The sequence below is a fragment of the Zosterops lateralis genome (genome assembly GCF_965231275.1).
Source record: "Zosterops lateralis genome assembly, chromosome: Z".
Taxonomy (NCBI): domain Eukaryota; kingdom Metazoa; phylum Chordata; class Aves; order Passeriformes; family Zosteropidae; genus Zosterops; species Zosterops lateralis.
Window position 1 is genome coordinate 47533261 of NC_139800.1, and position 12275 is coordinate 47545535.

General features: G+C 38.4%; 1 protein-coding gene across 5 annotated transcripts in view; it reads left to right on the forward strand.

Moving 5' to 3' along the window:
- Positions 1 to 12275, forward strand: part of BDP1 (BDP1 general transcription factor IIIB subunit) — a gene marked incomplete at its 5' end in the record, with an annotated part of 51997 nt that overhangs the window by 28295 nt on the left and 11427 nt on the right. For 4 of the 5 annotated variants that reach the window (XM_083883956.1, XM_083883957.1, XM_083883960.1 and 1 more), the window contains 10 exons: positions 347 to 531; positions 3667 to 3859; positions 4844 to 5055; positions 5975 to 6365; positions 8397 to 8513; positions 8781 to 8817; positions 9227 to 9310; positions 9960 to 10191; positions 11116 to 11273; positions 11909 to 12050. In XM_083883956.1, coding sequence (XP_083740082.1) covers positions 347 to 531; positions 3667 to 3859; positions 4844 to 5055; positions 5975 to 6365; positions 8397 to 8513; positions 8781 to 8817; positions 9227 to 9310; positions 9960 to 10191; positions 11116 to 11273; positions 11909 to 12050 — 1751 coding nt within the window. The remainder of the gene's footprint in view (positions 1 to 346; positions 532 to 3666; positions 3860 to 4843; positions 5056 to 5974; positions 6366 to 8396; positions 8514 to 8780; positions 8818 to 9226; positions 9311 to 9959; positions 10192 to 11115; positions 11274 to 11908; positions 12051 to 12275) is intronic. The other variant, XM_083883958.1, reaches the window with a different exon arrangement.

The following is a 12275-nucleotide window of genomic DNA, read 5'->3' on the forward strand; positions in this document are numbered from 1 at the left end:
TGTTAAATGGCACATTGATAAGACACATAAAGACTTCACTTGAACTTTGACATTTCAGTCATATTCATGATACATTATTAGTTACTTGCATGCTATATTTCTGATGCTGGGTTTCTTCTGAGCTCGTTGGTTGCTTCTCATGAAGGACTATATTGGTTGCAGTATCTGTTTTTATAAGCTGAATGCCTTTGTAGAGAAACAAGGAACAGTGGTGGTGCCATAAACTACTTGGAAGTTTTTAAATGAAGTTTCATCTCAAAATAACAACTTGATCATAATTTGCAATACGTTATTTTACAAGTGATATATTTTGTGCTAATATTGTTCTTTTTTTCTCAAATCAAAGGATGACATGGAGGTGTTGCTTGTGGGAAATCTGGCCAAGAATGACAATCCAGATGTAAATTCAAAAGGCATGACATCAGGAATGCTTTGTTCTTCTAAGAAATCACCAAGTTGCAACAGCAGAAGAGAGCTGGAGGAGTGTCTGCCTACAGATGGTATAGGAAGCATTCAAGATACCGCAGAAAGGTAAAGTTACCTTCTGGCAAAGTAAAAAAATCTCTGATTTTGGTTTCAGCTGGGGTAGAGTTTATCTTCTTCTTAGTAGCTGGTACAATGCTGCATTTTGGATTCAGTGTGAGAATAGCATTGATAACACAGTGGCATTTTAGTTGTCATTGAGCAGTGCTTACCTTGAGTTGAGGACTTTTCAGTGTCTCAGGGTCTGCCAGTGAGCAGGTGCACAAATAGTTGAGGGGGAGCACAGCTGGGACAGCTGTTCTGAACTGGCCAAAAGGATATTCCATACCAAGGAATGTCATGCTCAGTCTATAAACTGGAGGGACCTGGCCGGGGGCTGCTAAACACTGTTTGGGGACAAACTGGGCATCAGCCAGCAAGCAGTGAGCAGTTGTATATCACTTATTTGCCTTGTTTTTTTATTCCCCTCTGTCTGTGTATGTTTGCCTCTCCTTTTCATTATTTTATATTTTATTTGTTTTGGTTACTATACTGTTCTTATCTAAACCCACAAGGTTTACCTTTTCTTTCCAATTCTCCTTGTGCCTGGGGTTTGAGGGCTGAATGACTGCATGGCAATTACTTACCGGTTGAGGTTAAGCCATGACAGCACTTTAAAAGTTTCGTGCATTTGTCCAGTTGTTTTCATACAGCACTTGCTTTTGGAAGCACAGGCTCTGAGCTGTACTAACTATTATCTACTATGTGCTGTGAAAGTCACTAGGTGGCATTCTTAAATAATACAAGAGTTTTTAACAGAATTAGGCAATTTTTTTCAAGGCTGTTTTCCTTTTCCATGAAGGTACTTCATGGGTTAGAGTAGAAACAAGTAATCAGGGTTTAGCTGTCTGCATTTCTCACTAATAAATTCCTAGGGTACAATGTACCATGAATATGGACCAGAGACTGAGCAGTGCCATTTGCACTCCCTTATAATTGAGAAGTGGAAAGAAGACAGCAAGCTCATTTTATGTTTCTGTAGGATATATTCTGAGTCTCTTCAATTTTTATTTCCAGTAGAAGAACTTACTGTAATGATGCTTATAATGTACATGCAGTATGAGGCAGATGGTGCCACTTTTATGGGAGAGTTCTGCATTATGTTATCAGCTACCTTTGCTCAGTCTTAGCTTACAGAGAGCAGCTGTAAATCAATATATTTTACAATTTTGCTGTTTTCTGAAATTAACTTCAGTTTGCATCTATCTCTGAAACTCTAAAACTGTTTAAAATCTCTTCCATGAATTATGCTGAAATTGTGTCCCAGGGTCTTACTTGACAGTCTTCTTGTATTCTATGATAGTGGACTTTCACAGACTCACAGAATAACTGAGAGTGGAGGGGCCTGCTAAAAATCTTCTGGTCCGACTGCTAGTCAAGGCACCTGGAGCTGGTTGCCCAATACTGTGTCCAGACAGCTTCTGAATCTTGCCAAGGATGGAGACTCCACAGTCTCTCTGGGCAGCCTGTACCAGTGCTTGGTAACCCTCACAGCGAAACAGGATTTCCTGGTGCTCAGAAGGAACCTCCTGTCTTGCATTCTTTGCCCATTGTCTCTTGTCCTGTCACTGGGCAGCCCTGGAAAGAGCCTGGCCCTGTCCTGTTTGAACCCTCCCTAAGGCTTTTGTGGAACTGTCTGTTGAAGAGATCCCCCTGAGCTTTCTCTCTGGGTTGAACAGTTCCTGCTCCTTCAGCTTTTTGTCATAGGAGAGATGCTTCCACCCCTTTTACCATCTGTATGACCCTTTGAGGGGCTGTTCCGGTGTGTCCAGGTCTCTCCTACCAGGGAGCCCAGAACTTGTCAGTCCTCCAGGTGTGGCTTCTTCAGTGAAGCTGAACAAGGGGCAGGGATCACCTCCTTTGGCCTGCTGGCAAGGCTTCTCCTGCTGCAGCCCGGGTCACTGTGAGCTGTTTGTGCAGCCACAGCACGTTCCTGGTTCATGTTCCACTTGGAGACCGCCAGGACAGCCAGGTTCTTTTCTGCAAAGCTGCTTTCCATCTGGGTGGCTTGCAGCACGCGCTGGTGCCTTGCGTTGCTCCTCCCCTGCTGCAGGACTTTGCATCTCCCTCCCTTTGCTGAACTTCCTGAGGTTCCTGTCAGCCCGCTTCTCCAGCTTCTCCAGGTTCCTTTGGAGCCCAGTACAACCTTTGGGTGTCTTTGTCTTTGGGAAGCAATTCCTTCTAGATCTGCCTAATCTGTAAACTTGCTGAGGTTACACCCTGCTCCATCATTCAGATCATTTGTGGAGATACTGGACAGCAGGTGATACAGTATTGACTCAGGGGGCACACTGTTGGTTGTTGGTCTCTAACCGGTCACTGATGACAAACCTCAGAACCTGACAACTCAGTCAGTTTTTAGTGTACTGCCAATACACTTCCAGCTCCCTTATCAGCATGTTAGAAGAGACAGTGCTCAACAGTGTTACGAGCCTTACTGGAGTCCAGGCAGACACTATTTACTGGTCTCCCTTCATTTATTGAGACAGTCATTGCATTGGAAGATATTACCAAATTGATTAAACGTAACTTCTGCATTATGAATCCATGCTGACTACTCCTAGTTAGGTTGTTTTTCATGTGTCTGGAAAAAGTTTCCAGCTTTAGTTGCTCCATCACTTTTCCCAGGGACTGAGATGAGGCTGGCTAAATTGTATTTTTCTGTATTACTCTTACTCCCTTTTGCTCAAGTCTTGAGTTTGGAAGGCCAGGATTTCTGTCTCACTGATCTGAATGTCTTTAAACAGATGTAAGAATTGTATCCTTTTGAAAAGCAGTGGAACCTTGATTGCTGCAATTAGTAGATTAATTTTAGTGAACTGCAATTGCCTGCTTAATTTTGGACATCTGTGTTTGTATACCTGACACTTTCCAATCTCTCTGACTTCCTGTTGTTTTCCTTCCAAAAATCTTTCCCAAAAGTAATCAGGAATGTCCACTGCTGTGGATGAATTATCTCCTTTATGCAGTGGGGTTTTTTTTCTTTATTTATTTATTTTACATGTAGCCAACAAAGCAAATAAAAATTCAAAACACAAATTCATTTATAGTTAGAAGTACTAAATATCTGATAGCAAACCAGGCTTATAGAATGTACTCTGTAGTTAGTTCTTCAGAAGTAAAAGTTGAAACATATTTTTGTAGGTCAAATGATAAATTGAATTCTGGAGAAGAAAGTGAACAGAGAGCAAGGGAACCCAATTGCAACCCAAGGCCAGACCTAATGAGACTCACTAGGAAAAGAGATTATCCTGAAGAGTGTGAAAACAGAGAAGAGGACAACACTGAGGGAAATAAAGAAGAGTTTTTGGTGTTATTAAAAACAGGTGTATCAGGGGTAAGTGCTGATCATGTATTTTGAGCCAGTAATACCTCAGTCCTGTTGCCAAAGTTCTTAAAAAGCTGGCACAGAAACAAGAATGTGGCTGAAAAGGTTAATGTGATTATTTGATTTTTTTAAAAATTCACTATTGGAAACTATCTGAATAAATGGACTTAGAATTTAAAAACTGTGGAAATACTTAATATACACTGTTGTCTTCAGTTCTGTGGTTTCTATGATAAGAAATTTGAATTATAATAAATACATGCTAACATTGTTAAAAATAATTTACTGTTTGTTATTGATTGGACAGTGGAAAATAAGGCAGTTAGTTAACTTCAGATACTACCTAAAATGGATGTTAACATACTTAGAAATTAAAATGATAATGAACAAAGTTCAGACCTTCTTAAACTTGCTCAGCAGTCCTGACTTAGTCCAAACTACTTCCATCTGTGTCTGATGCTGTGATAACCAAGTCAAGTTTATCTGGTGTTCCCTATTTTCTATATGGATGACTAAAAACTTCTAGTTAAAATATTGTTTTAGCCAAGTATCCATAGTTGACAGAACTGTGGTTGCTGATATTTGTCTGTATATATGTTTAATAATATTTAAATGCTTTTATATAAAATATGATAGTTTTTTTGTTGTTCCCAAGGGAGAAAAAAAATTGTTCCTGCAAATTGTTCTTTAAATTAATAGGTAATTTTAGAAAATGATTCATCTTTCCAGCTTCTAAAGAGATGTTGCTCTTGATAAATTGAGCATGGTCTTGCTGTATTAACTACCAGCAGCACTGGGAATTCAACCATCATAGATAATACCAGTTAATGATACCTCTGCTATAGAGCCCAAAATTAGAGACAATGAGGAAGAATATACTAAGTTATCAGAGATGACAGCTGGGCATGTTCTCAAGAGCCTCAAACAAAGTTCTTTAAGTTACCAAAACCAGTTACAAATGTTTGGCATTTAATAATTTACTCCTCTGTTCAGCAAAATTCCAGTAATACAGTGGAAGCTGGATCCTTCTCAGAAGCTACAAGGAAATACAATTTTGCAGAGAATGTTGAAGAAACATCTTGTAAGAAAATCAGACAGGACATTACACTCCAGTCTCCAGGGGTATCATCAGAGAGTCAAGTAGAACAAGATAATGATTCTCAGCTTCCTACCTCACAGGAAAAGCATTCAGGCAATCTCACAAGGTAGAACAACTGTTTTGCTTTGTAAACCAAACTCAGTTAATTGATAATTATTGGCCGTAGTTCTGCCATATGTTATGTAAGTGCATGCAGCATGTCAGTTTTTGTGTCTTAAATCTGAACTTAGCAGATGTGTGGAGATACTCCTTTGTCTCTTACTTTGCCTGTATTCTCATAAAATGAATACAGCTACCACTCTCACCAGTCCATCCCATGGTTTCAACAGAAATTCCTGATTTTTTAGAGGAGGACTAGAGAGTACCCATATTTGGGGGCACAGGGCAGAGAGAACCTAAAGGGAAGCTTTGTGCTAGAAGTGCCCTCTGCAGCCATTTGCTTCTGCTCCCCACCTGTTTACCAAGGAGGATGTTTTGGGGGGGAAGTTTGTCATTACTTTTGATACTCAAAGTGGTTGTGCCCATGATTTTGAGGAAGGAAACTGTAGGTAACTTATTATTGAAGAGAATGCTGTCTGAGAACCCAAAGCAGGTAAGTAGTTATCATCTAACACTTTCACTTTGTAAACAGTAGTCTGATCAATTAAGTATCATAGTTTGGGACTTCTGGTGTAGCTTTAGTAAAAGACAACTGAAGTGTTCCTGTGGCTTACAAAGTATGTGACTTCCACATCCCTTTAAAATTAAAATTACTTCATGCTTTGTTAATCAAAGAATTGTGTATCTTGCAAGTTTAATTGGGAAAATTTCTAGCATTCTGAAACTGCTTAATACACATTTGCAGTCAGCACCTTATGTACACAGGAAGAAATTAATTTTCTGATTAAATGCTTATTTGTCACTATTAACTAAATAATTTGCATTGTTGGTCACAATGATAACTTTGTAAATTGAGTTTATTTTGATTTGTAATATCTCTCTCTTTCGAAGGTCTTGGATTTAATTGTTTTTGTTCTGTACTTTAGAAGGCAGTTCAGGAGATCATCAAAACAGACAGCACTGCCAGAACATGTGTTGAAGCCAAAAACTGCTACTTCTTCTGCCTCTGAATGTGAGGCTGATTGCAGTGAGAAGAGGAGTCAAAGACAAGAAGCTAAACTGAGAGTTACCAGAGACAGAAGTCTGAAAACTACACAGAGAAGAAAATCTGAGAAGGAACCCAGAAGTTCAGAGATAACCTTTGTCACCCTTCGGGCTTCTCAAGAGGAGGAGGATGAGGAGCCAGATGACTTTGAGCTTGATGATGAAGAAGAATGCTTTGCATCAGAGGAAGTAAATAAGGCTCCAGTGTTTGTTCCTATAGGTCTTCGATCTCCAAAACCAATTCCTGTGCAGATACAGGAAACCATGGAGGAGGTATTGTGTAGCTGGGTTCTGCATATGCAATTTTGTTCTGATTGTTTTAAAAATATTTTATTCTAATTGTGTCTCTGAGTATTTGAGTTTTATCGAGCTCAAGTTAAGAATGGTGTTGAGAGTAGTAGGGATGTTGGTTTGCACATACACTTGGTTTTGAACTTAATACTGTGTCAGCCTAAGATCCAGTTATGTCATCAGGTTTACAAACTGTATGTAGGTCTGCAGGGTACTCATCAGTTTGCTTATTGGGATTGAATACAGGCCTAGACTCGATGCTCATCCATGTGTTTTTTAGGCTCAAGATGGATCAGATGGAGCACTTTGATTTCATATTTGAATGTTAGGAAATAAGGGTGTGAAGAAAATGTTTCTGTATGTCATGTCCCCCTTGCCAAGAAACTTCTAACTGTCAGGTAGGCTGACCTGACCAGCAGCCAGACATACACATCTGCTTGCTCGCTCTGTTTTCCTGTGGGAGAAGGAGAAATTAGAAGGAGGACAAGAAGATTTCTCTATTGATATAAAGACAGTTACATACATTAAGGAAAATCTGTGTGTAAATGAAAATCAAATTAAGGAATTTGTTTGTTCCTTTCCATTGTCAGGTTACTTCCTGGAAATCAGGGTCTCAGTCTGTGTAAGAGTAGCTTTGGAAGAAAAATGCCCTAACCACAAATGGGCTCCTCTTCTCCCTCCTTTCCCTGAGCTTTTATTGCTGAATGTGTTGTCATATGATATAGAATTCCCCTTTGATCAGTTTGGGTCAGCTGTCCTAGCTGTGCTTTCCTGACCTCTTACTTACCCCGGCCTCCTTGCTGGGTAAAAGAATAGGAAAAAGCTTTGACATTGTGCAGGAATAGCAAAACCACTGGTATGTTACCAACACTACTGTAGTTATAAATCCAAGAGACAGCACTATGTGGGCTGGTATGAGGAGAAACAACTTCATCCCAGCCATGCCCAGTACAATCTTCACCCTTTATTTCATACAATTTGTATCATGCCAAGGTCTTACACTATCCAGTACAAGATCTTTTTCTATTTTTTTCTTATCATCGCCTCTTTCCATTTACTTCAGTGCTTTTTGCTTTCTACTGCTTTTTTTGCTTACTACTACTGCTAGTCCTCTTCCTCTCTTTGCCCATTGAAATTCTGCTTTTTATTGTCTCCTGAATTAATCACACTGTTTCTTTCTTCGGGTGAAACAGCAGAATAATTTAAAGCTCAGTCAAAACACCAAGGGATCTCTAGAACAATAATGGGTGTCAAAGTTGCTGCATGGAAACTTTTGCTGAATCCTTGATTTCAGTGATGTGGAATATATTCTGTGTGGAGATTACAGTCAAGTTGCCTAGTTTAACATTTAGGAGAAATGAGTACTAATGAGAGATGTGCTTAGATACTTGAGGACCCAGCTGTTGTAAAATTTAGATAGGTGAGTTGAAAGTCTGTAGAGTGGAGGCCTTTGAGAGCAGCCCAGATTGAGCAGTGTTTTCCGTGAGAACTTCCCTGGAAATATCATAAACTTTCTATCAAATTTCAAGTCCTCATTTCTGAAAATGACAAATGTCTGAAGTTCTCAGTGAAAATACAGTGCTGAAGAAGATTAAAAAAATAGGTTAAATGGTGAGCGGATGTGTTTCTATGTCTCCATGTCTATTCCCTATCTCGCTTTGGAAATATGTCTGAACTGTTTTTCCATCCTGAAGACTTCGAGGTAAACAGTCACTATAAAAAAATCTCAGCTGCATAACTTAGTATGGTGGAGAAATGAGTGATTAGAAACAAGGCCTTAGGTTGTCTCATGCTTCCACTTAGCTAACAGGTAGCAGTATCTGTTCTTCTTTCTGTTGATACCACTTCTTCCTTCTCAAATCAGAATGTAGGATTTTTGCCAAGAATCTCTCTAGATCTAGATGGATCTAGATGTTGAACATCTGTTAAATATATAGGTTTATAAAAAATTGCACTTGACAGATTTTCTTTTGCATCTGATGAACTAAAATACCTGTAAAATTACTTCTACAGCTTGAAATATCTGTGAATATCCCAGATGTGCAGCTGGCTAAGGATGCTGAAAGTCTTTCTTGTGCTTCTATCCAACCAGTAGTACAGAGGGAAGAAAAAGTAAACACCTCAACAGCTGTAAGAATGTCTTTTGTCTGTTTCATTGGTCATACAAAGCTATTTCAGCAGTGTCTTGTTGCCATGTGTGAATGTAACTGTATCTTATTAGACTGATACCTATCCCACACAGATGTGAGGCACAGCTGTGGGAAAACTGCGTTAGTAAATATTGTTAGCCTTAAAACTGGGGTAACTAGTGGGCACAGAATTTACATGTAAGCATTAAATAAAAATTATTCTATAATTTTATATAGAATTTTGATACTGTTTTTCTTTGTATTTAAGGAAGCAGCCATCCATGACAATCCAGATCTGGACAAAGGTAGATATGAAAAATGTATTTCCTGCTACCAATATATACATTTCCCCCTTTCTTAAAATATGCTTCCAGAGGTGACACCATCTTGGCTGACAGGCTCAGCTCTATTATGCAGTGGGTCAGCTGGAGCTGGCTGTGTCCAGCAGGTGGCCCCTGCTGCCAGCAGCTTGCCACCTGTATCCAGTACACCATTAAAGGCAGTTGTGTTGCTGCTCAGTGTTTTAACAGTAGTTTGAACTTGCTAGATGAGAATGGCTGCTTGTCTGCAAGCATTTTGATCCATAAATAAGGTCAACTTTAAAAATACGTACTTCACTGTATTGGTGGTAGTGTCAAATAATTTTTGAATATGGGTAAGTGGATTTCTGGTTAATGTGCTTGTGACTTCTAATATGTGTGAACAACTTCACAGGAATTAATGATGGAAGCACTGAAGCTGCTATGACTTTACTTGCAATGGGTGATCCAAATTTCCAGTTAAAAACAAGCACTGAAGGTATGATCTGATTTATGGGACAAAGCCTTGCTTTCATGCTTTCTGGGTCCACCTAAGGAGGGATGGAGCAGTGGTCTTCCAAAGGTCTTCCACATGCTGCTGCATAGCAGGAAGTCAAGAATCTTTTATGCTTTTAGTCCTGTTGCATTGTAGCACATAGTGAGTCCAGGCAGTGCAGGTTGGCTGGAAAGAGGCAGTCACTCTAGTGAATACTGTCAAGTCTCTATCACTGCTAGACAGTTGTTTCTGTGATCTGTTTTAGGAAGCATACGTTTGAATTGATCTGGGCACGTAAACTGGATGAAAGAAAGGGATCAAGCTTAAATGACTGTAACTTTCAGTGATCTTTTCAGACCTTTAATGTGAAGCATAGCCTTTTCATCTTAATTAGCTACAACCTAAAATTACCTGTGTTTTTTATAGATTTTTTTGTAGTATTTATTATCTACTTTCATTCACTGAATGCTAGTTTTTGTATTTTTACTACAAAAAGTGTTCTCTTAGGACTGTATTTATCTGGGATTTGAATTTCTGTCTTTGGAAAATACAAACTTGGTTAAATGAAGCTTGAAGTTCTATAGCTTTATGTACATGCCAAACCTGAGGGTTTTAAATGAAGTTTTACCATTCTGTTTATTGTTATAACCAGAACAGACACATATGTCACCTGCTCAAGATGACTTCGACACAGCTGATAGCCATGTAATTCACACCTACTCCAAAGAAAATAGAACTTGTAGTCAGTATTTGCTTGCTTCAGACACTTCTATCAAGGAATTACTGCCTTCTGAGGATGGAAACAACATCAGTGTAGAGCATCAAATCACTGGCACAAGAATAGGTGTAGAAGAATATTCGGAGATGGATGCTCCTGATACCAGGTTAAATTACTACTTCATTTTTTATTAGTGAGGGAGATCCTCTGGCACTGCTTACTTTTGCTGGGTTCTTTCTGGCATTTTTATTGATTTGCAAGCAGTCTTGTTTTAGTTAAGGTTTCTCAGTTTATGTTATCTAGTATTTAATCTGCAAACACTCCTCTTTCTTACTACTTACATTGTAATTTTGGGTATCTATAACTAGTTTTTCTCTCACAAAATAAGAGATTACCTGGAGAAGGGAAGGAGAAAAAAAGAGCAAACTAATGATGTACTGGATCACGGTTAATTATCAAGATCATTTTTGAAAAGTTCTCTACAGCTAAAAAGACCAAGGCAAATTGCTTAAGTGTCACTGCTGCTGTGGGGTGTAGATCAAAGATTTAGAGCAAAGGGATGGCAAGAAACCAGTTATCTTCCATCATGATGGTTTTTAGTGGTTGATGTTTTATAATTTTGCATTTGTGAATTATAAGACAGCTTAATGGGACACCTTTCCAGAGAAACATCTGCTTGTGGTCGCATATTATTTGAAAGACCATTTAACTTGTTGATTGCTTGAACAAACTGTGAGATTATACTCTCTGAAAAATCATAATCCAAGAGAACTTATTTTGCATCCAGTTTAATTATATTATTAAACCAGGACCTACTACCACGTCATGTGTATTAGATATTCTCCTATTATTTAAGCATTTCAATTTTTAAAAAATTCCTTTACGTTAGAAACATACCTAGGTTACAGCATACCTGTCTGTTTAAATTCACAGATGCTTTTTATGGTTTTTTATCCTGCAAGATAGTTTTCTGTCTTCTCTGCCAGTTGCAGCCTGCATTTCAGGTCTTCATTGTCTGATCTGCCCCATATCTTCACTAACTGTCAAAAATCAAGGACTCTATTGAAGACATTTTTCCTTTTACTTGCAGTGGTACCCCTCTGCCTGTGGTGAACAGTAGGAGACTTACAGGAGGCGGACATCTGGAGCCTGAGCCAACCTCTGGAATATCAAGGTCCAATGAAAACTTAATTGAAGAGATACTTAATTCAAATTTACTTGTGGAACAACTAGAACAAATTCAAACTGGTAAGCCTGTTTCTTATCCTAGGGCTCTAAAATGGTTATTCGATAGATTCACATCTATTCATGAAATCAAACAAAGCTGAAAGTCTTCACTTTCTGTTCATGTTCACAGATGATACATTACCATTGTAATGCAGGGTACCCATTTGTGATACAGCTTTATCACAAATAGGTATTCCTTTGAGTATAAAAATAAATGAAATTTGAATAGTAGGTTTTTTCTGCAGGTATTAAATTACCTGGAAAGCACTTAAATTACTGAACTGTCAATTACAGAAATACAGTCTAATACAATGTATTTTTTTCTATTATTACTGTCTTTTCCTTCCATTAAAAGTAGAAGAGGAGATAGAAAGAACTGGTTTTCTGTTCTTTAAGCAGTTACAGAAAAGGTAGTCTTCAAAATCTGAATCGTCTTCATACCACCAGTAAAATAGGAAAAGCAAGATGAGATATGTGTATGTACCTTATTTTATAAGACACAAGTATACATGTGCACATTCATATATATGTGTCTATATAAACATACTACAAAACTTTAATATAAACAAGATCATATGTAGAAAGTAATACAAATATGTATATACACCCACAGACTGAAAATACAGTATTTTAATTTTTATTCTGATAAAACTAAGATCCTACAAGTCTGAGGGGTAATGCAGAAATGCAGAAGGTGGAACCACAACCAGTCAGACCAGCTGCAGATGATTCTTCAGTTCTTCATGACTTCACAACTGGAAGTATGGAACTTAACAAGCAAGTAGACAAAACTGAGAGGTAGGAAGACTCATGATTTAATACTGACTTTATTCCTACTGTGTCTTAAAATATGCAGCTGAAGTTCAGGTGTAGTATGCAACTGTAATGGGAACAGTGTGCTCACTGACACTGTGTATGTTTATACGGATAGTGTACAATTTAGACATCAGGTTTTTCTCCCTTGCATATCATGCTACAGCTTTTGGAGATAGAACATTAACTTTTGCTTGCTATTTCAGAACT